This window comes from Zootermopsis nevadensis, unplaced genomic scaffold (genome assembly GCF_977971745.1).
Source record: "Zootermopsis nevadensis isolate Lab colony 2312 unplaced genomic scaffold, Znev_1.0 Znev_ptg000008l, whole genome shotgun sequence".
In the NCBI taxonomy this organism is placed as follows: domain Eukaryota; kingdom Metazoa; phylum Arthropoda; class Insecta; order Blattodea; family Termopsidae; genus Zootermopsis; species Zootermopsis nevadensis.
This window is the reverse complement of record NW_028259140.1, coordinates 13,009,837-13,037,773: the sequence shown is the minus strand read 5'-3', so window position 1 is coordinate 13,037,773 and position 27,937 is coordinate 13,009,837. Positions and strand designations below refer to the sequence as shown.

Here is a 27,937-nt window from a genome sequence, read left to right as displayed (position 1 = left end):
TGCCTACATCAGTAAATTTTAAGAATCAACTACTGAGAAGGGGGTGGCCATAGTGAGACTTTGTCTACTGCCAGGTTCATAGGTTATTCTGAAATGGATATATGATACCAAACAGAATGACAGAATGGTTAAATTCTGGGAAGGAAGCAGCAGTGACCTGTTTTGAAACACCATCTGAGCATTTACCTGTAAAGCCTGAGACAAATTATGAAAAAATTAGTCAGAATAGGTAATGTCTAATCACAACACAGAGTCATACACACAAGTGAAGCACGGGCAAACCAACTCACTCTGTTAACTTCCAGTGAGAAAATAATGATTACCAAAAGAGAAGAGCTACAGCTAACATGAATTCTTAACCACAGCAGGGGCCTTGTATTCTCAGCATTTAAAGATATTTCAGTTTGTCATAGCATGAAAAAAATCCATATTTGGTCCAGTTTCCCTGAAACCCAAGATTTTTGGCACAGATTGGCATAATCTTAATTCTATACTGCAAACCAACATGGAAAATTCTTTAATACCAAAACTAATATGCAACAACATGTTAAAGTAAAAAACTGATGGCAGTACAAGGGTATTCATATGTTGTACATAATGTCTGAAACATCATTAATATTTAATTGCAAAATCAGCTTTTCATGATCATGTAATAAATACAGCAGACAGTTAAAGATAACTCAGCCTTAACAAACTTAGGACATTCCATTTCCCAGATTTTAGACCATGTTACACAGCAATAAATTTGAATTATTTTTACTTACGTACAAATACATTCAGAGTAACCTGTTTAGTGTTTACACCTTTATGTGACTCCTACACAGACAAGCGTGTTTGAGTGAGAATACTGTACAGAAAGAAGACTGCTGCATCCTGTTGTGTACGATGCAATGGCATCAGATGAATGGCTCACGCTGAAACAGACCACGTTACATGTCAATAAACACACACAAACACACAAAAACAGATAAGATATTTCATGGGAACTGAACACAAGAGAAATGTTTACTAAATAAAAGTTCAGAGGAAGGCTTAAGAAAGAACACATTTATTTGTACTATCTCAATAAAATGTTCTATTTGTCTTTTGCTAAAGCACCTGTCACAATCTTGACCGTAACTCTGATGGCAAATGCTCAATGGCTTCTAAGCACAGGAGAAGCCCCTCACCTTGACGCACTGCTGGAATGTGCGCGTATGTTCCACACCCGCACAGTACTGTCCAAGCCACACGAAGCTAGACACTCGCTGTCACGACTCCATGACAGTCCGACAACAGCGTCCGCGTGTCCCTTCAGTTCCACAAACATCATCCCTGCTGCCAAGTCCCAGACTCTCACTCGTTTGTCTTCTCCTAAATTCATGTCCAACATCATCAAATCAACTTCAATAAATAAAAACGTAACAATTTTGTACACAACTGCATGGCTGGTAACAGTCTTATACATAAGAAACCGTTTAACAAAATTGTTTCCATTTAAAGAAATACCATCCTGAGATATATGTGATACCATAATTCATCATTTACTCATGCACAATGTTCCTCCCTTCTCCTCACTACTCTTAACCTCAAAAAAGTATGGAAGGGACATAAATCCCCACACTATGGGGATACCAGCTAGATTTGTAACTGTGGGGAGGTTAAACGATAGCAGTATGCTACTGCAACACATCGCTAAAATGAATCGAACGTAAACTCCAATGTACAGTCCATAAAAAATTAATAATGATGGTGGAGGTGGTGGGGTAATATGCAGATTATACTTTGTTGGGTTCCACATGCTGTCCCTGATGTGTTCAGAAATCCTAGGAGACGTGATGGCCAGACAATGTTGCTGAAATTGTTAATTTAAAACTAAGATAACATTTACAGATGGGAGTAAGGATTGTTGTATGCTTCAAAGGTTCGGGACATATCAAGAAATTCAAATGTAATGACAACTGCCCCTGAACATAACATTCAGTTACCTGCAGAAGCAATGTACTTCCCATCTGGACTGAAGGACAAAGCTTGGACCGCCCCTTTGTGACCTGGGAACACCCTCACCAGCTTAGCATCAGCAACAGCCCATAGCCGCACTGTCTTGTCAGTTGAGCCTGTTGCAAGGTATGAACTATTTGGGTGGAACTGCACTGCCTGGCAACAAGTTATTCAGATTAGTCAGACATCGCCCAAGGTGTACATGTAATGGCTGTCAGACAAAACATATGGTACCTCAACATCCTGGTTATGGCCAGCAAATATTCTTAAGGGAAACGTGCGATCCAGAGACCAAAGACGAGCAGTTCGGTCATGCGAACCGGTGGCAAAATACAACCCCAGTGTACTAACATCTACACACCAGATGGGATAGTTGTGTCCTCTGAAACAAAAAACCAAGCTGTACAAACATGTTCCATTACCATCCAAAATCACAGGAATGAGAACTGGCTATTTAATACAAGCTGTCGACAGCACATGTTTGCAACGGTTAATCAACCACAGAAGTGGTAGGAAAGTTATGAAACATGTTTTTAATCAAATTATACATTTTTCTGTGTACAGAATGTTCTTTCAACTACATTCACATTTAGCACAAATAATTTATTTTTATAAGAATATTAAAATAATTAAAAGAACCATGTCATTAATATTACTTTACCTATAGACAGCAACACATGAGAAGTCATCCATCCTCCATACACGCATAGTTGTATCATGAGCCACTGACACTAACAGTTCATCAGAAACATGAGCAATGTCCTGCACATTCCCACTGTGACCTCGCAAACAGACTGTGTTGCGCTCGGGCCTGTATAACACAGCATACAAGTATTCAGTCCCCCATTTTATCACCAAAATCAGATCTCAACAAATTGGGACCACAGTTGGAAGGCACCTCCATGTTTGCTTTCTAAATGTGTAAATACTCTGCAGCATCTATGTAGGAGTGTCTATATTTACTTTTTACTGAAGCATTTCGTTACATTTAATCATACGGAAACCAGTGCCATTCTGACCAGCATATGATTCACACCAATTCTCCCATCAGCTTCAGTGAGAACCACAAAGTAAATCAACAACCAGCCCTACGCTAAAATACCACTTCTCTTTTGCATACCCACATTACACAGAACACCACTGGCCCACATTCAAGCTCCTCGTACATGCTCTAGTTCAGTATGAATTATTTTATGAAGATGTACAGCATTCTGACCTGTGCTTTTCATTTTTCTAATACTCCAATATCTTAATACTCAATATGAATTGTATATCTAAAATATCATACACTCAGTAAATAATGTTTTATTAATGTTTCTACACATTACTTTTATGTTTTCATTAATCTGAACCAATGTATGACACTTACATAAATAATGTATCCACTTTCAAAGCAAACCAATACCTATACCATTGCTCCAAAATAACGTCTTGCATGTTTGGCTGTAGATAGTGATCTGAATTTTCTAAAAAAAAAAAGTTTTTGTAATTTTTGCATTGTGTGTGATGAATTAAGAAAATAATGGTGTATATTTAGACCACATCCAGAGAATACAACAATGTTTAGTTTATGCTACCAAGAAGCTGTGGCCTGAATACTAATACACAGAGGAAAATACTTTTGAATAGTTAGTAGTGATACTAGCAAAGTTCCCATTTAATTAAATTATAGATTTTCAGACATTCAGTATAAAATTATGAAACAAAAACTGTTCCAGTTATTAAAGTTTGCATTTTTCCATAAAAATTTAATTTTATTTGTAGAAGTGTTCAATGTTCTATCAACTTTATTCTAAACTACCAGAGTGCATGCAGTGTTACTGCATGAAAATTGGTAACATAATGTGCAAGATCACTGTCCCCTGTGTATCTTAATATTTATAAACTTTAACCCATTAAATTTTAAATGGGCTTACACTAGCAAATTCATTATTTCATCTGTTCATGTTTATACTCTGTAACTTAGACAACACAAACCAATGTTCATCTCTAAATGTTACTGACAATGGTGTTGAATTAATAATTGAAATCTTTTGTACTTTTTTGGTCGATATTAAGCTTCCTCAAAAACCACTACGTTTCAGGGGTAAAGCCATCTACCAGAATGTACTGGTTTTTTCAGGAAGAATAATGATGACCGAAAAAGTCCAAACAAAATTGATATTAGTAACACAAACCAAAGTTTTCATTTGCAAGTCAAACTCACCCACTTAACTCTTGTGTGCCACTCACATCACAAGCCAGATGCACCCGTGAAATGTTGGGGTTTGGAGTGCTAAACACCTTATTCTGGGTCAAACCCCACAGCCTGACTTCAGACCCAAATCCAGCAGCCAGTATATCCGCTGCACCCCAAGTATAGCCACATGCCACGCTGAGAACACAACATGCACACACTATCAGGTATGAGATGCAACGGCATCAATCCCACAACGCTATGGACTGGAGCCACACATGAAGGCCAATGACTTCAGACAACTCTTACATTACTGACGCCACTCACAAAGGATAAATTATGACAAGCATATCAGAATTGTTATGGTATGCGTATATTTTCTAAGTTTCTCCAGTATCTGATTAATGTATAATATCTGATCAGTATTTGATCTATGATTCCAAAAAGCCATAAAGATTATCTCCCATGACTTTATCTATGAGTTAACCTTGAGAAAATAATGTTGGACAACATCCTATATGAAGCTGATAACACTGCCGTATGTTAATAATTATGATACAATAAAATCCACATTTGAGTTTTGTTGGTGAGTAATGGATGTCAACATTAAACTAAGGAATATCATAATTGGATAAAATTTCAGATTGCTGACTTGTGATCATTGAAATTAAATGTTAAATTAGTAAAATCCTTTAACTGAGGAACATAAATGGGGGTTTCACTGCAGCTAGTTTTATCACTCTTTTTATAGATAAATACAATATTATAGATTCCTTCCTCTGTATAACAACTCTTTATTCCAAATATAATTAACAAGTTTGCGGATCTCAGAACATCTGTTATACTCACTTATTATCCGAGTTCATTATAGTATATAGCAACATTGGGCAGGGTGAGGGTGGCCCTTCCCGCACCAATCGAATAACTTCCTGCAACTCTTGCATCTCGACTTCTGAATGAGATGGTTTCTGAGTACTGCCAACCTGTTACAAGGTAAAAACTAATAAAGTGTATGTGTACATCCTGTGTATGCCTCAGACTTTCCAGTTTCATTCCGTCTTTCATAATTCATGACAGAAAGTGACGCCAGTATTTTAACAAGATGGCTGTCTTCTGGGTTGTAGCACTGTATAGCCTGGTAGAAGCTTACCAGGACACCAGTGTATCCATTAACTGTTTAAAATACTCTATACCATAACTGAAACTTTACCTTTTCATTGGTTCCACTAACAACAGTGTCACTGCCATCAACTTCTTCTTCTTCCTCCTCACCCTCCATTTTTACAGTTTCTCCAATTTCAAAGTCAAACCACGTCTGCAACACCTATAAGTCAACGGTATACAAACTAACATCTACCTTACATTATAAAATGGATTCTCTGCAAGCAGTAAAATTATTTTTGAGACACATGTATTTTGTAGTATTTTTATCTATAAATCAGTAACATTTAATCATAACAATACCAGTCTTCTTCGAGAATTTTTTTCAGTTTTGTGTCTGAACATACATGAACAAAATTTGTTTTTAACGTTCAAGACATTCTTAGATCACTTATGTAAGATATGAACACTTGGAGTGCTCAGATACTGCACAGGGACTTCAGAGGCTTACAGATCATTGCACTTATCTGTAAATACACCAACAAATGGACGGTCCGTCTGTATACGAAGCAATAAACATAATGTCCATGTGTTAGACCTGACAATTTAAAATGGAGTGACTGAATACAAAGAAATACTGTCACTAAGTTTCAGTAAGTGTGATCACCTTCAAAACATTTGACTTCTGACTTTATACAAGCATTCTAACACCTCAACATCTCAACACCTCTGCCACATTTGGAAACAATGCTAGAAACAATTTTCTGGAAGCCCTTCCAGTACCACTGTCACACTGCTCTGTCTTCAAGTGGTTCAAAATCAGACCCTTTCGAAAACAGTTCCAGGAATATGAAAAAGTCAAATGGGGACAAACGAGACAAGCACAGGGGATGTTTCAACATATGTATTTATTTTGTAGCCAAAAAACTGCTTTACTAATTAAACAATTGCCAAATCATAAAACATTCCATCATCCTACATCAATTTCTATTATTTCCAGGTTAGGTTTGGTTATATGTGGGCAAGAAACTTGCTAAAAAAATTATGTACTTACTAAACAGCAACTAGATGCAAATACAAAATAAAAGTCACCAAGATGTCGTACATATCATTCTTGTTCTGATGTTAACATTTTGTTGATTCTGATAAGAATTATATCTACATAAATATGATATAATTAAATAATAATATCGAATTATTAGCAAACTAGATACGATTTTCCCATAAAAGGGGCTTATAACCTCTAAAAGCAGCAAAAATATAATAAAACACATTCCTTCATAAACCCAAATTTTTCTCACAAAATACACAAAAATATTCACAAACCTGAAGGATAATCACATGGCCATGTTGCGAAAGGTACTTCTGCAGGGCACTCATGGACAATGGAGACAAGTGCAAACAGTATTTGCATGACCTGAAATAACAGACAAGGGTAAGGGTTGCATCTCCACATTCTTACACAATTCAGACATGTAGCAGAACAGCCAGAGGCCTTATCAGATTATGGAAGATTCTCCTCTGGCTAGCATATCTTTACCACATCCAACCACTACTATCTCTCATAATGCTTACAGTGCACTTTCTACTGTAGTCATAATAAAATTATATAGTCCTCTTGCATTTCACAGTCAAATGTTAACTGGCACTTAACCACACTTAAGTGTCATTAATTACTTAAATTTAATTCTTGCTAAATGCAAATTCTTGTTCATTAAATATGCATACTGCAACAATAATTACCATTATAATGTGTTTGAATATTAAATCATAGTGTGCAACGGGTATTGGTTGGAAAGCCTGAGGGGAAGAGACCGCTGGGGAGACCTAGACGTAGATGGGAGGATAATGTCAGACGGGATCAATGGGAGAAAGGAGTTGAAGGAGACTGGATTTTGTTGGCCCAGGACAGGGTCCGGTGGAGGGCTTTGGTTAATTCGGTGATGAACCTTCGGGTTCGGTAAGCCATCTAGTTAGTTAGTTATAAAATGAAATATTTCAGGGTTTGTATTTACGTCAAGAACTAAACTGTTATACCTCAAGCATCATTTGACTTCATTACACTAACCAGTAATATAACAGACATGTCACTGGAGAACCGACTGTTCAGACAAATATCTAACAATGTTGTATCTCATGTGCCAATTACCTGAAAGCTTTAACTGCAGGATTGGAGTCAATATCCTGGTTACTGTAGACGCACGCCAACTCCTCAACCAACTCTCTGCTGTGATCTTCTGATGCAAACAGACCTTGATGTCTCTTGAAAAACTTGGCTACAGACTGCTGATGCCCCCCTCTCAGCATCTCCAGGTACAGGCGGCAGAATAAAGGGCAAAGCAATGCTGATAACTCACTCCTACAGTCCTTTGACTTGATCTCGCTGATCCACGCCTTTAATCTAAATAAAATTGGACAAGATTCAGGCAGCTGGAAGTATTTTCTGTGCTCACCTGGCACATGCTAAACACTGATCATGTTTCCAAGGCTGAGGGGATGGGTGCGACTGATAAAACGCTGTATGGCGAATTGGCTGCAGATACTGTTGTAATCTAACCAGACATTGTAACAGCAAGAAAAAATTTGGTACTAATCTTACCATGAAATATTCATTCAAAATTCTTCAGTATAAGATTTCTTGTTTAATATTCTATTTCTATAATCTGAATATTAAATTTCCTGCACTTACAGTTTTCCTCATAGAATCTAAGTTTACTGACTTCCAGAGAAACATTTAATGACTGTCTCACTGCAACTGTTTGCACAATGAACAATCTGACAGTCATAACAGCTTAGTAAGAAACTAACAAGCTCACTGATCAGAAACTAGCAGATGTGCAGACAAGGAGAATAATTTTATTTAAGTCTATGTCTCTTCCTATGATCTGTTATATTTGTCTGAAAACATTTTCCCACATATTTAAAATTAAATACTATAAAACATTATTACAAATAATTTTACCTTGTAAACTGTTGGTCAATCTGCACTGTGTCATTATTAGTGTTACTGAATATTATTGTGTTATTCCTAGTCACTTCCTTGTCAACAGCTGAAAAGACAGCCATTTGTTGATTTGTCTGACTTAACTGCAGTTCAGACTTGCGGAAATGTTCAGTGTCCTGGAACACAACACTCAATTTTAATTACCAATACACAAGAAACAGACAGACATTGAGTGACACACACACACACACTTCTTGCTATCAAAAGCATAACTGAATTACTTCACAAGAGAAAAATTTGTAACTGTGAATTTCATGTTCCACATCATTGTCTTACTATGAAGCATCTATGGAATGGAAATAAATTCTGTTCTACAATTAACCCTGCAGAATCAAGGTCATTAACACATAAATCATAGCAGGGTCATTCCATGTCAGATCGAACAGTGCTGTCAACCATGTCATTACTGATTTTTGTGAATTTTATTTGCAAGTAGATATCCATGAAGTAAAGGTTTATCAATTGTTTCAGTTCCCTATTGTGACTAAATCCTTCAAAGCTTATGAAAACTCTTATCAAATCACTTAAAACTAACAACCACTATACATACAGATCAACCATGATCTAATTTTTTCAAAGAACTGAAGAATGTTCTTGCAAATTATATCTGTAACAGCACTCTGAAGTCTACAACATCATTCACTCCTTCCATACAATGATGATGTTGGCACTGTACACAGAATATGAACAAGGGAAATACAGCATTTACCTCCTCTTTGTGGCAATGGAAGTATAAAAATATCTCATCTTTTTCCCTCCATAAATTTTACACTAATATCTCATTCTTCATCATGTGCAGCGATACATTCAGTATCGTAGTCACTGTCATATGCAGCAGCAACATACTTTCTGGGACATAAATTGCTTGTCTACGTTGGAAAATCAGTTAAACCTGCGACTCTCAATTTCTTACTCATATCATCTTTATCTGACGACAAAAGTTACATTTTACTCTCTGAAGTGTTAATGGACACAAACTAATTGTGATTCTGTGTACCACAGACAGTTTTATAATATTGAAGCCTGTAGTACTAGAACATGTGCCTTGATTTCTTTCTGTGCTATGTAGAAGAATGTAATTCCTGCGATAATTTCTTGGCCCACTTATATAAAATTCTGTTGTAAAAATGGTGCTTTGTCTGAGTTGGTTGTAAACTAGTGTGGCTACAAGTCACTTTACTGTTTCGCCAATCTCATTGGAAGGACTTCTACCATGTGTAGTAGCAGAGAAATTCCATTCTGTAACTATATGAAAACCTTCTTCATGATAATGTAAGTTCAAGAAGCTTTTACAGTTCTTATTCTATAAACTTGCACCTCACTGAAATAATATCCTTCCTTAAGTGCAGTAAAACAACAAAAACTAGCTTATGAAAGAAAGGACTGTAATTGTTGTATGCTCAAGACAGTCACCAATGACACAGAAACTCACACATTTTACATTCATTCCATTTTCTGATTGTGATGAGCAATACTAAGACTACAGAATGGTGTAGAGTAGCCTGATCACCCTCCCAGTAGCATCCTTCTATGGTACCATTGAAAAATCAAGTAAAATAACAGTTGGAGTATCTAGCAAAATGGTTTCTTTCAACATCTTCAAGTATGAAGCTAATGACTTTGCTGTATAATGGGTTTTGTTTCATCTGCTGTATGGCTGATATTTTCAGTGAATTCTCTATCAGTACTTGTCATGAACACAATTATTATATTACCATCATAAACCTGCTGCTTGTACTGTCTTCTACTTAAAGATCATTAACCTGAAATATTTCTTCATCAACAGTTTCAAGTTGACTCTGTCTCAAGCAATTTTAACATATGTGAAGCATACAAACCTGAGATTCTGTATTATTTCTGTTCTGATAGTGCAGCAGCCAGTAACTTTAAATTCTGATGAATTTCACACACATGCTAATTTCACTCCCCTCAATTCCCCTGATTACGAGTATGCCTACTACAAACTTCTTCCATTTTCTAAAAGGCACCCACACAATAAAAGAAAAAGTAACACAACGCTGTTGGTAGAGTTCTCTGCTGACACAATTCTATATTTTTACTAGCATGTTATGCCTGGCAGTGTTAGAATAATGGCTGGTGTCAAACCTACAGCGGATAACAGAGGGGAAAGATGCATTGAACAGTCGTTAATACGTGACCATATCCTATCTGTGTATGTATTAACTAAATGTAATGTACTGTTTGTAGTTTCTAGTTAACTTTGACAGCATGGGTTAGGCATCTGATACAATACGTTAAATCCTACTCATTTGGGCGGGCCAAATGTTGTTGGTATCCCACTTCCGGCTCGGTACTATTGTTTTGTGTTTTACCTTGTTCAGAATGCATTAAAATTCAGTAGGCATAAATTCCGAGACGCCACAATAGTATCATGTCCTACCACTGTTATATGAAGTTAGTATTAAGGTTATGTTCGAAAAACATAGGTTCCTGGCGCTAATTCGATTTCAATAGGAATTGAAAGTTCAGAGTCACTTCACGTACCGTATAATTACGTCGTTTCAAGTATGAGCCAATGGTTGCTCTAACAACTTCATTTCTGGAACTTTTCATATTTACAGACTTATTTCCCACAGTCTGTGTACATGATCAAACGTTTTGCACACTTTCAAATCATCTGTATTTAACAAATGCTTACAATCCACCAATCACAGTCAGGGTAAACAGCTGATTCATTCTTGAAGCGATGTAGGCTTGAATCTATTAACCTTAATGTACTCTGTATGGTACTGGGTAACGTATGGCATATTACTAATGACCTACTATTTTTCTAATTTCTGGGTGTAAGAGTATGCTGGCATTTAGCCTTTGGCGCAGTACCTAATCATACGTAACGTTCAAACTCTTGCTTTGCAAATTTGATACAAAACTGGAAATGCTAAAATATTCTGGAAGTGGTAACGTAAAACTTTCAAATTTATATTTTCATTTTGTTACATTTCTTTCGACGTTTTCGGTCACATATTTTTGTTTTAAATTAATTTCATGATACCTGATTACCAGAGTCGTAAGTAGATATAATTTGTCTTTGGATGGTAAGGATCTTGTTCTAGGTGTGATCAGGTATAGAGAATATGGTTATGTATTATTGTAGTCTGTATTTTATTAGTGGTGCTTGGCTTGTAAGAATCATGCCAAAAGTTTAACATTAAAAAATATTTGTATACTGAATAAAGGTATTTAATATCATGAACTACCTTTTATTTGAGTTGCCACATATACATTTCTATGTAAGATAAGAATTTGTTTAATGTGCATTTGGTAGTTGTGTAATATTTTTGGATCAGTACTTAATGGCTGTGCGTGTATTTAAAGTAACAGGTGACCGAATTCATAAATAAGTAAGTTGAAAATTATAGTGTAGGTGGCAAAGGATTATAATTGAACATTCTGAATTCTTGCATATGTGAATTGAAGTGTATAAAAACTTAGGATAGGAAAAATAGAAAATACATCAAGTTCCAGTCAGTTTATCAGCTTCCACCCACTGCCTACAAGAACTACCCAGTTTCATTATGACAGTTATCATAGCCCATGTAATTTATTTCATATTCAGTAGTGGTAACTTTGTACTATAGGGATGTCAGAATCAGACGACACAGAAAATAAAATGAAACAAATTGAAGGGCAAAATAAACTTTTTCTGTTTATCTAATTGAATATTTACCAAAACGTGAATTGTTACAGATGGTGCCAAACAAGCATTACCATCATATATTCGAACACAGGGAGATGGAATGGAAAATGAACCTGAGATTAAGAATGATGCTGTACATGTGAAACGAGATAAAAATAGTCTGGGAGACCGGCTGATCTACCGACCTCCAGACTTCAAACACTTTACCGCTACTCCTCCAGTTATTACTGGGAAGATAGTCAATCTGGTTCCAAAGACTGTGACACACACCAAGAAAGACAAGGTTATCTTGGGAAACCTAAAGGGGAAGGAACCCAAGTTTGTTCCGTATGAACCGTACAAAGCTGCAGTAAAACCCATAATTCCATATGAAAAGAAGGGAAAGACAGGGGAGAGGAAAACTTCTCAGAAGTCCATAGATCTAAAAATTGTAGTTACTAATGTGCCAGGTGTTCATGAGGGCACAACAGATCATGAGAATAACAGAGAGACTGCAAATGAGGGACAGATTAACATTGCATTGGAAGAGAGGAAAGCAATGGAGGATGAGATTAAAACCCTGAAAGAAGAAAATGGTCAGTTGGAAAGTCAGTTAAAGTTCCAGGCTCAGGTAAATTACAAGAAAGAACAAAGGTCATAACATCTGTTATGTTTACGTTTGTTTGGAAAATACCTAATTCTGAGTCTTAAACACAGTATATGCAATCTGTGTCATGATTTTACTCATATGTTGAGGATGAGTGTCAGGATGGTACCTTAAAGTAGGCCTTGGCCACTTCTAGCCTCCTGTCCATCAAATCATTCACTTTTTCATAATCTTTCATTTTTGTGAACAACGAATTACCCTTCATATGCCACAATGTGAATGTAGGTAATAAGCTGGCTATTTACCTATTTATAGTTTCCACTATAATGGACATCCAGTATTTTAAAGTTAGAAAAAATTATCTAAAAGATTCCTGTCACCACAAAGATATTTGTAGTCTACACAAACAGGACAAGGTCAAATACAGGAAAGGCCCCCTTCTTCATAGACATAACTTCAGAGGTCCATGTGGTCTTGTTGGTGGTACCTTTCAACATATAAAATCTGTAAACACATTCATAATCTTCATTTTTATGAACACATGCACAGACTCACACATGTGGAAGTATAAATAGCATCACCAGACTGGAAAGGCAATATTTTTATCAATTGGTTATCATGTTGCTTAACATAAAAGGTGGAAATTTATGTCTAAATTTGTTGCAAAGTGGGATGTAAACATAAACATAGAGCATTACTTTACACGTTCCATTCGGATGGGTCTGATAAAAGGAAAAAAAATTATTTCTTGGAGTAAAGCATGTTGTGTTTTTTCCATAATAACATTTAAACAAAATGGCTCTTGCCACTGGAATTTACTCCAATGCCTTGACAGGTGAATGGGGAGCTCAAGAATCTGCTGGTGGCTGCAATGGGGGAAGATCTCGAGACAAGGGTCCACGTGCTGACAGAAGACAAACTGCAGCTGGCACGCGCCTTACTTAACTCAGCGCAGCGACTTTCAACACACCAAGAGCAGACTGAGTGGTTGGCAGGGCAGTGCGAGGTTTGGAGAAGCAAGTTTCTTGCCAGCAGGTGAGTATTTTGCAATTTTACTTTGAAGGAGCTTTTCTTTCCAAAAACCTTTCTTAATGTTGAGTTTTTAAAAGGCTTATGACTTCATCCATTATCCCACTCTATTAGCCTCTGAAGTTTGGAAACTGACTGTGCCTATTGAAGGCAACAGAGGCAATGTTTGAAATGTAGTCATAAAGAAAATGTAATGCTGGACGAAGTCCAGAAGATTAGTCGTGAAAACCATTTTCAGGTGTTTGTCTCCAAACTATTCCCATTTTCCTCTCCAGATTATTTCACCTCATTCTTTGCCTGATTTTTGTTACACTGCACAAATTGCATAAAATGAAAGCATATTGAGGAAAAAGGCTGACAAAAACATTTAACCCATTTTACAAATCTAAAAGTTTCCTACAAAATGGCTGTCTGTACAAAATATTTAATCATAGTGTAAAATATATATGTCATTAATGAAACATTTATCAGTGCAGTGAATATTTAATAAAATGCATGGAAAAATAATTCCAACTGAGAGTCCACTTGAAAAAATGTCTGCGTCTGCAACATAACAGCATACATTTGCTTTTCATTCAACATGCCCTGTTTATTCTCGATCTTCTAGAATAAATCACCATAACATTGCCAGTTTCTTCCATTTCAATATTATGTTATATAAAGTGAAGTTTTTGCGGTGACTGACGTTGATGAAAGACTCTCAGGTTACAAGCCACCTGACGCGGCTTGTGACCCAAGAGTCTTTCGTCAATATTATGTTGTTATAACCCAAGAGACTCATTCATATTCTGCATAAAGTTTGATGGTGGAGGAACTAGCACGCTGGAAGGCAGCTCTGAGCCAGCGAGCTACCGACCTGCAGGAAGCACTGAAGAGAGTTCTGGAGGAGCGAGGCAAGGCCCGGGAGTTTCTTCTCAATACGTACAGGTATGCAATTTTCTAGCATCGATTAAAATTCCCTGTTATATCTGTAATGATGGGCACACAGACATCCTGATGATGCACTGCCCACAGAAATCTGAGCGTCCTGCGAGAGAATTTTGACCACACATACAGCATTACCCGTAGACCTGACGTGGCCTCAACCAATATTCTGGACCTTGCAGCAGGCATCACCCGCCTGAGTGACACTCTGCGGCACATCCTCCTAGGTAGCAGCAGTAGGCAGACCAGGGCAGAACCAGACTTCACTGGGTTGGATATGTCCACTTGCGCTGAGAAAACAGCAGAGAGTGTAAGTGGACTGTAACCCAAAAATACCGTCAGCAGAACAGAGCATTTTGAATTGCTTTAGTCTCTGAATTTTGTTTCATTATGTACCCCTTTATCCTCCTGTTGCTGTGATAAGATTCCTTTTCAGGAAAAGTGAAGTTTATAAAATATCTTAAAATGGCTCATCATAAAAAATGGTATGTTCTTGCACAAAGTATGTACCATACTTTTACTCATAACACTTCTTTAATTGGTATATATTTAATTAAATACAAGAAGGATGTCCTCATGTAAAGTAAAGGGTTGGTCCATACCATTTGAATGAAACTTACATTTGCCCTATTACAACTTACTAGTGCAACCACTGCCAACACCACCAGTCCCCTCCATGCAAAATTTTATCCCCCTTCTTTAAAAAATTAATTAATGGGCTGAAAGTCAAATCAATTGCAGATCCAAAAGTCATACTCTGACGCAGTAAACATGCTTTCCAAATGTATTTTTTTGCAAAATAGCATTTCTCGTCTTTTATTTCAGATACAGTTTAATTCCATTTCATTCACCTCATCCATATTATTCCTAACTCTTGTGACAGAAATTTGTTACGTAGATTGAGTACAGTCTTACTGACAAAGCTAATTTGGGTTAGAGTAATGTGTTATTTTTAGGTTTGAGATTTTCATGGTGGTGAAGATGCCTGTTGTGGTTTTTGGGTTGTGATGCTATTGTAATCTCATAGGTGGTTGAACCAGAACTGTGATGATGTAGGCAGCACGTTCCTCTGAAACACAGCTGATCATCTGCAGTACTATACAGTGTCACAATCAGAAGATGATAGTTGACCTATATTATTTTGTTTGTTTTTAAAGATACAGCATACCTAAAAAAATGTTTCAAGTAAAAGTTGTAAATGTTAATGAATGAGGCCTATATTTTATGTTGAGATTTTTTTAATTTCCCTAGATTTTATTGTTATGTAGGTGTGCACATCACAAAGATTATATACTTTGGAATTTAAATGGGCAAGAGCTTTATACTACACATCCTGCCCTTTGCTGTTGCAGACAGGTGGATCTGATCTCTCCATTAGATATTCTTTGTGAAGTGAAATCATGCTTAAGGCCTTTCTGGGGGTCAATGGGCTCAAGGGCTAAACTGAGGAAAATGTTATGTAAAGGAATTTTGACACAGAAAATAAGTTGGGAACATTTAAATTGAGCCCTGCATGAAGGAAAACCATAATTTAAGAACAAATGGTCATTCTACTGTACATAGAACTAATATAACGACATAACACTTCTGTGCAAGATGCTATTTAGTATTTTCTGTTATTGGCTTTGAACATACAGAAAGTTGTGTTGGGGGGGTTTTGACTGTGACAGGAGACAGCAGAGGCACAGAGACCATGCGCACCCTGAGAATAGTGGATGCATTTTTCTGACATTTCTTACCTGTGTTATATCTTTGCAGCTGCTGGCAAACCCAATGCCTCTCTTGCTGTCTGATGCAGCATGCAGTGCTGTCATGGGAGCTGCTGTGGCTGTTAGTGGGCATATGCTTGTCAGACCATCAATACCAGCATGCTGTGGTCACTGCAGTGGAGAAATTAAGCTTGTGTGAATTATCTCAGCCTCCCATTTGACATTGTCATCAGGGTTTCTTCCAGAGGTCATGAACCATATGTCATGGGCTCCTTGGTGTTTTTGAGTACCTGTGTAACTGAGGGAGGGGGGAGTCCAATCAGTGCTAATTCTGTATGGTTTCTTGTATTTTTGTTAGAGTTAGAAATATGGACAAATGTTTCATAATATAATAATGGCCTCTTAATCATAAAAAATTGTTTTTAAATGTACACCAGTTGTGTGTGTGTTGTGCGCGAGCATGCATATAAAAGCATGACACTTGTTTTGGATTGAAATCTCTTTATGGTTGCCCTCATCGAAAAAAGGTTGGTGACCCGTGTTACACCATCATGTGTTGTTAAGACCACACACTGCATTATTCATTTTGTGTTATGTTCAGCCATCACATTATTCTGAACTGTAAAAACAAGGTTAACACAGTAAATCTGTGGGACAGTTAAGTAAATTGGGGAAATATAACACTATAATCCTCAGGCTGGAACCACAGAAATTGAAAACTGGATGTATGTTCCACTGTTCAGACATAGTGCCTTCTTGACTGCATTATTCTGTGAATAATAGTTTGTACTAGTGCCAGTGACCTATTCTCAGTTGTAATTTTCTATACCTTAGCTCTTTAATAAAATACTAATGCCTATAAAAATATCCATTTCAGCTGCTCTGGCTTTATGGCGACTGGCAGTATAAACTAGGTAATGGAATGAAACTAACGTCTGGTTAGTGGAGTGTGTACTCCCCCCCATGCATGCATGCTCCTTGGCCCATGCATGCTACATGTCCAGCCCATCTGAGCCTCCTAAATTTCGCTACCCTCACTATGCTAGGTGACCTGTACAATTCACGCAGCTCCTCGTTATGCAATATTCTAAATTCCCCACTCATTTCATCCCTTCCAAGTTCCAAATATCTTCCTGAGCATCTTGTTTTCAAACACTTTTAATCCACGTTCTGCCTTCAAAGTAAGATCAGAATATTGTTTTAAAATTATTTAAGCAACTTTTGAATGAATTTACTATTGTAATGTGAACACAGACTTGTAAGTCAGAGCATTCCAGATAATCTGACTTTTAATAGTCCTGGCTTTTAATGCTTTATAGAAAAACTACCTTCCCTTATTTTGGTAACATTTAAATGTAATTCAACTCTCTTACATACAAGTAAGAATAATTTTTGTTTGGGACTGGAGAAATAAATTATGTGGCCTTAGAAGGTTCTAAAACCATCACACAGGGGTTGTAGTATCACAGGCCTTTATCATTCCTCAGTCTGCAGAAAACTGCTACTACTGTCATATCATGCACGTGGATTCTGTTATATGTTTACTGACATTTTGAAGGCGCTTGCTACCTCCATCATCAAGACTATGATGAAGGTGGCAGAAAGCACATCTGACATATCGATAAACTACTACCAGACTACACAGTGCAACATCCCAGATGGCAGCCATTTACAATATTAATATTTGACTAGGAGAGAAAGGAAAGACCAATTAAAAATATGAAGGAGTCTTAGAGACAATGACATAATGCTGGAACTTCAACTTGACATGTGTGAAGACAATGACAAACACCACAGTGAGAACTTCCTCGTTTCTCACGTTTTAAAACTGGTTGGCTTTTATCATCATTTAATAATTAATCTGCAACTTCATCTCTTTTATTTAATAATGCTCATTAATTGTACATCACAAAGTTGTTTATAAATATATTTCAAATGATATTGAAACATTAGTTTTGTCCTGTACTCATATTATTTCTTATTCTTTACTAACTATAATACAAGTCAGGAGGGTTAAAGCATTTGGGGATTTCCCACTCAACCCAAACCAATGGCATCAAATATACAAACATAACAAGTGAATGACCAACTGCAATTTATGTGCCTCACCTGCAGCTGCTGGCAGTGTCATAATATAAGGTGGCGGATGAATGTATCAGCACTTGGTCTGTGTACCTCTGGAGCTGATAAAAAAAGTTGTTTAAAAATAAAAGGGAAAATATGACAAAAATCACTTTCTCTCCAAATCTGAGGACAAGAAGTAGTACCTACAAAGTAAGAACAAGTGATGCAATAGTTACATTCTTCTCTTTCGCACAGGGCCAGTTCTTTATTCTAACCCAAATCTTTATGTTAATAGCATAAATCTAATCTCGCTAACTTCCAAAATAATAAATCAGTGACTAAATGTTAATTGTATGCATTGCCATGAATTTCCTCCATACTAACAGATAATCCACTGAACAGGCAAGGAAAAATTACATTTGTGTTGGTATCTTCAGTCTAGTGTCATCCACTTCCAATGAAAGACATTTTTTTACAAAAAGCAATAACTGGGCTCTGGGGCCCACCCAGCCTCCTCTACAATGGGTACCGGGGTCCTTTCCCGGGGGTAAAGCCGGCCGGGGCGTGATACTGACCACTCACCCCCCATCTAGTGCCGAGGTCAAGAAAGAGAGGAGCTATACCTCCACTCACCCCAAGCGCCTATATGGCACGTAGCGGGACAAACTTTACTTTATTTTTAGTAACTGACCTATTTATCACCATGAAGCATTTTTCCAGACTGTAAATTATCTTGTAACAACTGTAAGAATTTTAATATCCCTCTAATAAAATATCCTGTACCAAGTCAGTGCTAGAAGCAAGGACAAATTATTACTGCTGCTATGGGTCAAAATTTTCATAAAGTATTACTCTCTTGTGTTATTCATTTACTAAGTTAAGGCCAAGATAATTTTGTATCATGTAAGGAAGTAATTAATGGTACCTGCACCTTGTCATGGCGGTGGGGCCTGAGTACCTCAGTGATCCCAAGAGCTATGCTGGTGGTAGCATAGCTACTGGTAGGGCCTCCCTAGTCAGATTGGTTGAGGGGGAGAGGTCAGACTAAGACAGGTACCCTGGTCCTCCAGGTTGGGGGTTGGTCGCAAGGCTAACAACCTTGCACCGTAAAAAGGAAGATGTTTCGAAACCTCAATCAAAGCCTCGGACAGGAGGATAGGACCAAATGGAAGAGGAGAATTGAGGAGGCCATGGACCCGAGAGCCATAGAAGAAGAAGAAGGAAGTAAAGTTTACCCCAGGGTTAAACACCATTCCATAAAAATGCATGGGAGTATATTTTTGGCTTGACACTGTTAGACAGAGGAGACCAAATGCAGATAAACATGACATGCATGAGTTTGTCCATGGAAAAGTCTTCCATCACACAAATAAAGAAAGTGCATGAAGAATGTTGACCCATCCTTCCTACATGAAAACTGGTCATGATTTTCCATTGTTAACACCATTCAACTTGTGGTATTACACTGACAATGAGTATTGGGTGCTTTACCTGTGCTTAATGTATTCATGCTAGAGGACTTGCCCTTCATTAATTTCTGTCTGAACAATGGTCTGAGTTCCAGACCTTGTTCCACTATCAGGCACCAAAAGTCTTAATTTTTGTTTAGAAATAAACTGTTTCTAGATTTATTGAATGCTAACACTTCAGATTGATCACTCCTTCAATCTATGACTTAATACTTCCCAAATTAAGGGCTACAAATCCTTTGGTGTTATGCAAAATGTGATAAAATAGTCACGGCCAGTTGATCATGTCAAAACTTTAAAAATGTAGTTTGAAGTCTGTAGGATTTGAGGTTTTCATGGCAGTGAGTCTGAAGATGGCTGTCTTCTGGGTTGCTGCGCCATGTAGTCTGGTAGAAGTTTACTGATGTTTCAGAGGACCTTGCTGCCTCCATCATCAGGGTGATCGCCAGAAGACAGCCATCTTTCATTTGAAGTGTTCTGTTCCATTTACATACATAGTTGAGGTGTACAACTGCAGTAGCATTATCTGTTTTCAGAAGGGGAATATTGTGAAACGCAATACAGAGCTTTGGATGTGTGATGGGTTGCGGCAGCTCTGGTTAGTGTACTGAAGGACAAAAAGGCACAGTAAAGGGGGTTTATAGAGTGATATAGTATGAGAACCTTGTGGCACAGTTTTCCACAGTTCTCAGAAATGGAGAATTACATGCTTACTTCATTGCTACCTACTAACTTATCACAGCAGGGAGGCACACACTGCCTTGTCCTCTGTATTGCGAAGTGATGAGAATAATGACAAATAGTCACTTCACCCTTTTCATGCTTAGCTTAATTTACCTTTCATCAGAGACAGATATATTTCTACTGACATTCTTAAACTTGTCACCTGCCCACAGCAAATGAGATATCAACTTTACAGCATGCAAAGGGTTGGAAACATAAATTAATACAATTAATACTCTCTACACTCACTCACACTGGTTAGGAATATCACTACAGACTACATTCAAATTGTTAGTTGTGTCATAACAGCTACTTAGGAACCACACTGTGATACTGGTCCATGTCTTCAGAGCTCTGTCTCAAATTGACAGCCCATAGATGCACTTATCATTCGTGAGAAGTGCGAATGTTGGTTATAATACAGTTTAACTGGTGTGTCACATTCCACCACCTGCATTATAATCAGAGAAAATAACATTGAAAATAAATGCATCAGTGTGTTAGGCTTTCAGTCATGACGAAATTGAATTACATTAATGGCTGCTAGAAATAAATACCATATTTACTGGAAAGGAAGATGAGATTTTTTTCCCTAATTTTCAGATTTGAAAATGAAGGGGTCATCTTGGATTTTCTTGCAAAATATATATAGATATTCTTCAATGTTTTACGACTTAATGGGAGGAAGATCGTACATTTTTATAGTTGATGCTACTTTTTAACAGTACATGAAGAAACAAAATGCTTGAGTGAAAACCTGCGATGGGTAAACTTCTTGGTTTATCACTCCGTCTTTGAATTTCCCTTGGTGCATTTTAGATATGAAACACATGCAAGATGGTTTTCTATTCTTGGATCTGTCCTTATAAAAACATCAGGCAATGATGAGATGTGAATGACCGTAATGTTGACAGTGTTGGCAGATGGCATGAAACTACCACCATACTTAATCAGAAGACTTTTCCAAAGGAACAGATGCCAGCTGCTTGTGCTAGATGCTTTTATAAGCAATTTCACACCAGTGATTTATGCAATGAATACTTTCCTCTTGGTCATGTCTGGAGGGATGACATCTCAACTACAGTTTCTAATTGCTGAAGTGTATAAACCATTCGAGGATTATATTAAACAACTTATTCTGAATGGCTCTTGGCAAGGAAACATATTCTGACACCTACTGAAAAAATAAAGAAGCCTGGTATAACACTGCTGCAGAAGTAGATCAAAATATAATGGCAACAGATCAGCTCAGAAGTGACAGTCAGAGGATTTAAACAATGCTGTACTTCGAATGCAATGGCTAGAAAGGAGGAGGATATTTTATGGGAGGATGAGGAGGAAGTTCAGGAAACTGGTGGTGAAAGTGATGAAATGGCAAATGTGGGGTGGTAAAATTGGAAATTGTGAAGACAGTGAGACCAATTGATAAAACTGGATAAAGACTAGATAGATACTTCATGATCACAATGAAGGAAACAATTAATAAATGTAATGTAAAGCATCTTATTTTTCGCGTTTTGTTGTACTAATATGTAGTATGAAACTAACACATAATACAACATATTAAGTGCAAACATACTTCTTAGTGAATGGGTCATCTTAGATTCAAAGTTATCTTACTTTCGGATAAATACCGTATTACATGAGGTTTAAAACAGGGCAAGTAAAAGCAATCTTGGCTCAGACACCCTCTATCCTAACAGGTTTTTATGATTGTCCTCAAACCTCACCCCCATGCCAATGCAGGTGCAATACTTTAAAGCACATCATGGCCACTGCCTCCTTAATTGTTCCCAGTCGCTTGTCATTAGTGCCCTTATATCCTATATTTAGTTAATGTGCTGTTGATATAATATGCTTAAATAACCCACAAATAAACCACCGAATAAATCATATACTTTTCTCAGTTTATTAGGATTAGTGACTGATCTTTCAGAACAGACCTTAAATTGTGTTAATAATATGATTAGTTCTGTTGGTCCTGACACGTACCTTGCCTCTATCCACAACCATAATTTTGTCACAATTTACAACATATTTCATGTTGTGAGCTATAGTGAGTACAGTGGCACTGGGGAACAAGTCCCATGCCACACGGTTCAGCATCGCATCTACCTCATCCTCAGCCGTGGCCAGTGGCTCCTCCAGCACAAGCACCTGTCAACACAAATTAACTCAATATATGGCCTGAAAATGGATGGAATGTGATGCTTAATGGTGCAGTTCTGTCAATGATGGTCTTCTGGGCTGTGATGCAATGTGGACTAGTACAAGGATACCAATGTTTCAGAGGAAAGCACCTCTGAAATGTTGGTACTGATCGTACTGTATGCTGTCTTATTCAACTGCAAGTTCCTGGAATGAGAGATTAGATGCACATTATGATCTATGCAGAACCAACTGAATGGCTTAACCCTTGAAACAGACTGGTTTCAGTTGAATTTACATTACCTTTGGGGAACATTTAAATGGACAGCATTACTCCTAAATGGATGGATTTAATTATTCTAGTTCTTGCTTTATGTGCCTCTTTTTGTTAAATTGTCCATATTTTTTATAATCTATTCAGATATCATGTTGCAACAAAAAAAAAGTTTTCAAGATATATGAACACTGCAGTTATTTGTATAAGTGATTATTAGGTACAGATATTTTGCATTTTTAAAATGTAAATGCAAATGCTAAATATAAACGTGCTTTACACAAGAAAATGTCACAGCATTAGCCACCTTATGCTGGCAAGGCTGTCTTATTTCTTTAAAAACTTGTGACAAGACCACTGTAATGTGTCGTGTGTTCTGGCTTCCTCTAGCCAGTACATCTCACAAATGGCGAGTGACACCACACATTTCTATAGTTGAGGTGGGGCAGTCAAAGTGGCTGAGCCATGCTAATTAGAGCCAGGGTGATGCCCTAGCATTTCTTTCAAATACAGTGATGTCAAACACAGGTAGCATATTCCAGGGTCAAAGAGACACGGGGGTGTAAGCAAAATTAATGATGGAAACAGACAAAATAACGGCTCAAGTCTGAATTATTATGCTTTGTGTACATTTTGTAACTTATTTAGGAATTTTATCAGTAAGTGCACATTCAAGTAAGTCAGAGGCCACAGGCAACCAGTCTTCTTCCTGATGTTGTGTCATCAGTTCTGGAATGAAGAGAAGATGCCTCATTTTCAGACCTTCAATTAAAATAGCACTGATCCTCTTAAAATGACGAAAATGCCAAAATCTCATGCTTGGCTCACTGTTGCATCTTCAAATGTTATTTGCATCAACTGATATATTTTAGTTGATGCAAATAACATAACAATCACGGGGTGTGATGCTGACCACTCACCCCCATCTGCTGCCGAGGTCAAGAAGGAGTAGGAGCTATAACTCCGCTCCCCCCAAATACCTGCATAGGCATATGGCGGGACGCTTTACCTTACTTACCTTCGTAATATGTGCACAATGTTAAATACCTTTGCTCTTGGAGAACACTTTTAAGTTTGAATTTGACAGAAACACTCTACATTTAAATGGTGATTATGAATGACCAAAGCAATGGTATGAGTAATAAACATACCTGAGTATGTAGCAAAATGCCAGGACATGTTCATCACAACCACATCCCGACAATTTTTCTGATATGAATTTATTCTTGGTACTTTTGAATTGCATTCCATACTAAGTTAAAAGAGGATATGTGAATTAAATCACATTTGTCTCTTCCTTTCAATACACTTGAGAACTTTTTGATACACTAATTTCTTTCATTAAAAAATTTCTCTAGCAATAAAATAAAAAAACAATTAAAAGTCTGTTTTTCTCTAATTATTATGCTACTTAAGTTAACTAATATATTTTCAAGGTCTGTTGAATGGATTATGTTCTAATGATACTCAATTGCCCTTGGTTTGATGGACATCATGTACAAGTACCTATCTATAAGAACAGAAAACTATATACATCAATACATGTGCCTGGCTTCCCTGAAAGGAAGTAACTTTTCATCCTGAATTGTTAGAAAGCACAGAAATTGTTTAACATAATTCATAGACTCTAATCCCAAAACTTTGGACATGCTGGCTCATCATAAAAATTGCTAATTTTATGTTCCCGGTTTTCTACAATCTGATTCTTTGACTAAGCATGTTGAGTAGTCATACACTGACAATGAAGAAAAGAACTTAGAATCATTTATTTTCCCCCCATCAAGTATCACAGTTCAGGTTCAGAGAGTGAGCACATAACGAACATGTTAAATATGCTCTACTGTCACCTTCGTGTCCCTGAGGCAGGCCCTGGCAAGGTACAGCATCTGTCGCTCTCTGACCGACAACTTGTCACCATTTCGATCTATAAGAGTGTTAAGCTGTTGAGGTAGTCTTTCAATGCACTCCTGCAAATTCACTTTCTGCAAGCTCTCCCACAGTTCAGAGTCATGGTACATCATGTGTGGATCTATGTTCAGTCTGTCAAAACAAGTTACAAACATTTTACACGAATTATCACAAACCACCCACATTTTAACACTTCAGAAAGCATGACATACATTCTTGGCTGTATTAAAAAAATATACTTTATTTATACAATATTAAAATGGTAAAACATAAGACAATGTTATTTGTTTACAACATAACAATTAACTTTTGCACTTTTAAGTTGTAACTCCATGATGTTGCAAGACACATCTTAATTCATGAGATTTAGCTGCCTCCCATTTAAACCTACATCTTAAGCCTGATTCCAAGCTTCATATTACTTAGTTTCTTTTGTGTGTGTATGCCCATAAACAAGTTTACCATCCATACAAGTACTCCTGACATGCCCTAATAGTGTGATATAATAATTTTATGTAAAATATCATAAATCTATAACAAATTAGCATGGAATAATAATATAAGAGACTTCAAAATCAAATTTATTTGCATATTTACCCACATCAAGTCACCACAAGAATATAAGAGGGGTTCCATGCAGAACTCATAAGGCATACTTCCCTGCCAGACTACCAGCAAACAAATCCTATTGGTATATTCTCCTTCTATATTGTAAAGGTTATATGCAGATGATGTAAGTTTATAATCCAGTGATAAAATAGAATGATGTCGCTGCTGCCACCATCATCAGGGCAATGATGGAGGCAGCAAGGATCTCTGAAATGTTGGTGAGCTTCTACCAGACTACACCACTATAACCCATAAGGCAGTCATCTTATCCGCAAGAATTTCAGCAGCTTCACCATATTTGTAACTGTTGAGTTATAAACAATATTTTGTAAACAATATGTGTCTATATATATATATATATAAGCTACCTCCACAATCAATGCTAATATTTATAATCCATCTTCATAGCATATGTTACTCCTAGCTCCAGTATTTAATTAGTTATCACTGTCAAACTGAAAGACAAATTAAAATATTGGAATGTCTGATGTGTTGTGTCATAAACGTTGCACATTCTTTGAAAATCTATTAACACACACAATAAAAAGGACCCTTATATTGGCTAGCAATAGTTTTCTCTTCCAATTCATGAGTTTGTATATCCACCATGTTGTTATTACTGAATGTAGGAAGTTGAAAATTTGGGATTCTGCTCCACAGAGTTAGTTAGATAAAGTAACATGTAACATGTCAACATACTTTGATCATGTTGCTCATCATTGCCAATCTTTCTAAATCAGTCTTATTTTTATGGAAGAAAGTTTTTATAACTATTATTTATCTATTTAAGCTAAAATTTTAAAGTTCCAGTTTACCTGATAGTGCCAGCAAACAGCACAGGGTCCTGGGGCACAATAGTTATACTAGACCGCAGTTTGTCCAATGGCACACAGGTTATATTTGTACCACCAATCAGTATCTTACCATGTGTTACATCTACCAAGCGGAACAAAGTGTCTACCAGGAGCTTTTTTCCAGAACCTGGAAGCCCCAGCACACCTAAAAGCAGACAGAAATGCTAGTTATAGCAAACATACAACCTCTTATTTATCAGAAAAACTGCTCACAGCTGAGAACAGAGTAATTCAACTGTTACAAAGTAACTAATAATATAATTTTGTATATTTGTTTTCTCTATACAGATTTCATTTCAAAGTATCCTCTGAAAGATGGCCATCTTCAGACTCACTGCCTTGAAAACCTCAAATTGTACTAAGGAGCAAGTTGATAAACTGACAACATAGAGGAAGAAGAGAAAAGAAGGGAAAAGAAGGAAAAGCTTTGATTTTGAGGAGCCTACTCTTGCATCTAGTGAAGTCACAACTCACCAATTTTCTGCCCAGCCATAATTTCGAAAGACATTCCATCAAGAACTTGTGAGGAATTTGTAGAACTCACTGTCTTCACATCTTGAAATGTAATGCTTCCATCTGTAGGCCAGTCTGCAGGCAACATTTTATATTTTCCTTTGATGGTCTGCTCTTCACTACTCATTCCCTGCATACAACACAGCCAATCAGGTGAAACTGGCATAAAACCACATATGACAGAAGAACAATTTATGTGTTAATTAAGACATTTGAATTGTATGACTAAGCACAATCTCAGCGTGCTGTACTGGGAGTATGGAAATAGAGGTCACGACATTCTTAACTTCAGCAAGAGATGGAAATTGGTAAAGAGTTTTATGTTGTTATCACACATGCACTATGAACCCACTGGTATTCATTTGATATAAGTCTGAGTAGATTCCACATGAATTTCAACTGTGGTACAAAGAGAAAGCCTCAAACCTTTTGCTTAAAATCAAATTTCAGTTATCCAATCCAAAGCTTTGATACTTTGCTAACAGAAATCACAGCTACCATTTGTGAAGGTTATGACTTTATAACAGAATGTGAAAAATTCTCCACAACCTGACCTCTAGGCCAAGACAGTCAATAACAGATTTTAAACATTCTTCAGTATATAATAAGCACATATTACAGACAAAAAAATTGTTGTATTTACAAAAGGGCCGTGAATAAAGCAGACACAAAGAGTAACACATAGTTACTGATAGCATAATTAAATACACCATATAAATAAATACAGAAATCAATAAAAAACACAATGGAATGGCTATACAGCATGACATCCTTTTTACATTGAATCATTTTGAAATGGGTTGGGGATTGAAGAAAATTTCACACTTCCCACAACAGTCAACACTATAGAAATTGTCCATGATGTGTGTGGAAATGTATGTGTTGAAAATCTAATTGAATAATATTAAATTAAGTATGTTACAACAGACAAAATTTTGATAATATTTCTGGTCAAAAGAAGAAAGTTTCAAATAAAACTTGTACGATATCCTACAGAACACCTTAATAGTAAACTTCAAATACCCTACTACAACAAGTCACTACTAAAACAAGCAGGGAAAATGGAAAACAACATAGAATATTAAGATTTGAAGTTTTCACAGAGGTGAGTATGAAGATTTATGTCTTCTGGGTTGTTGTGCTGTGTAGTCTGATAGATGTTTACCAGACTACACAGCGCAACAACCCAGAAGACAGACATCTTCAAC

At 36.9% G+C, this 27,937-nt stretch overlaps 3 protein-coding genes across 11 annotated transcripts in view; 1 reads left to right on the top strand and 2 right to left on the bottom strand.

The window, feature by feature from the left end:
• Window positions 1-501: 501 nt before the first annotated feature.
• On the bottom strand, window positions 502-10,942 carry LOC110837024 (TAF5-like RNA polymerase II p300/CBP-associated factor-associated factor 65 kDa subunit 5L). Of its 3 annotated transcripts, none has more exons than XM_087345144.1 (12): window positions 10,767-10,942; window positions 8,220-8,377; window positions 7,407-7,658; window positions 6,584-6,674; window positions 5,367-5,480; window positions 5,006-5,139; window positions 4,187-4,354; window positions 2,642-2,791; window positions 2,215-2,362; window positions 1,968-2,136; window positions 1,170-1,353; window positions 502-914 (listed from the first exon to the last, which is right to left on the bottom strand). In XM_087345144.1, exons 1-12 carry the CDS (start codon window positions 10,833-10,835, stop codon window positions 806-808), a joined length of 1,746 nt encoding a protein of 581 aa, XP_087201270.1. In that variant the 5' UTR covers window positions 10,836-10,942; the 3' UTR covers window positions 502-805. The 3 variants fall into 3 exon arrangements, with proteins under 3 accessions (XP_087201270.1, XP_087201271.1, XP_087201272.1); XM_087345145.1 differs by lacking the exon at window positions 10,767-10,942 and adding an exon at window positions 10,595-10,713; XM_087345146.1 differs by lacking the exon at window positions 10,767-10,942 and adding an exon at window positions 10,100-10,574.
• On the top strand, window positions 10,938-27,727 carry LOC110829198 (golgin-45). Of its 4 annotated transcripts, none has more exons than XM_022062692.2 (6): window positions 10,938-11,015; window positions 11,970-12,529; window positions 13,341-13,540; window positions 14,333-14,461; window positions 14,549-14,768; window positions 16,217-17,034. In XM_022062692.2, the coding sequence occupies exons 1-6, from the start codon at window positions 11,006-11,008 to the stop codon at window positions 16,364-16,366; spliced, it is 1,269 nt and encodes a 422-aa protein (XP_021918384.1). In that variant the 5' UTR covers window positions 10,938-11,005; the 3' UTR covers window positions 16,367-17,034. The 4 variants fall into 4 exon arrangements, with proteins under 4 accessions (XP_021918384.1, XP_021918387.2, XP_087201278.1 ...); XM_087345152.1 differs by lacking the exon at window positions 16,217-17,034 and adding an exon at window positions 26,505-27,727 and having other exon boundaries at window positions 10,992-11,179; XM_022062691.2 differs by having other exon boundaries at window positions 10,992-11,179.
• Window positions 18,024-27,937, bottom strand: part of LOC110829206 (ATP-binding cassette sub-family C member 12) — a 48,644-nt gene continuing 38,730 nt past the window's right edge. For 3 of the 4 annotated variants that reach the window (XM_087345133.1, XM_087345134.1, XM_087345135.1), the window contains exons 26-30: window positions 26,691-26,859; window positions 26,178-26,361; window positions 24,693-24,885; window positions 22,416-22,580; window positions 18,024-20,874 (exon numbers count right to left, since the gene is read on the bottom strand). In XM_087345133.1, the coding sequence (XP_087201259.1) occupies window positions 20,770-20,874; window positions 22,416-22,580; window positions 24,693-24,885; window positions 26,178-26,361; window positions 26,691-26,859 (816 nt within the window). In that variant the 3' untranslated portion in view covers window positions 18,024-20,769. Of the gene's footprint in view, window positions 20,875-22,313; window positions 22,581-24,692; window positions 24,886-26,177; window positions 26,362-26,690; window positions 26,860-27,937 lie in introns of those variants that run through there. The other variant, XM_022062703.2, reaches the window with a different exon arrangement.

Bases quoted from the DNA above. Each gene is read 5' to 3' on its own strand.
- LOC110837024 (XM_087345144.1), bottom strand. From the start codon at position 10,835: ATGAAAAGTTCCAGAAATGAAGTTGTTAGAGCAACCATTGGCTCATAC. The intron at 5,140-5,366 runs GTAAAGTTTCAG...ACCTTGTAACAG, and splicing joins TTAGTGGAACCAATGAAAAG to GTTGGCAGTACTCAGAAACC. The intron at 2,792-4,186 runs GTGAGTTTGACT...TGTGTTATACAG, and splicing joins GGCACACAAGAGTTAAGTGG to GCCCGAGCGCAACACAGTCT.
- LOC110829198 (XM_022062691.2), top strand. From the start codon at position 11,158: ATGCTAAAATATTCTGGAAGTG. The intron at 12,530-13,340 runs GTAAATTACAAG...ATGCCTTGACAG, and splicing joins AGTTAAAGTTCCAGGCTCAG to GTGAATGGGGAGCTCAAGAA. The intron at 14,462-14,548 runs GTATGCAATTTT...CACTGCCCACAG, and splicing joins TTTCTTCTCAATACGTACAG to AAATCTGAGCGTCCTGCGAG.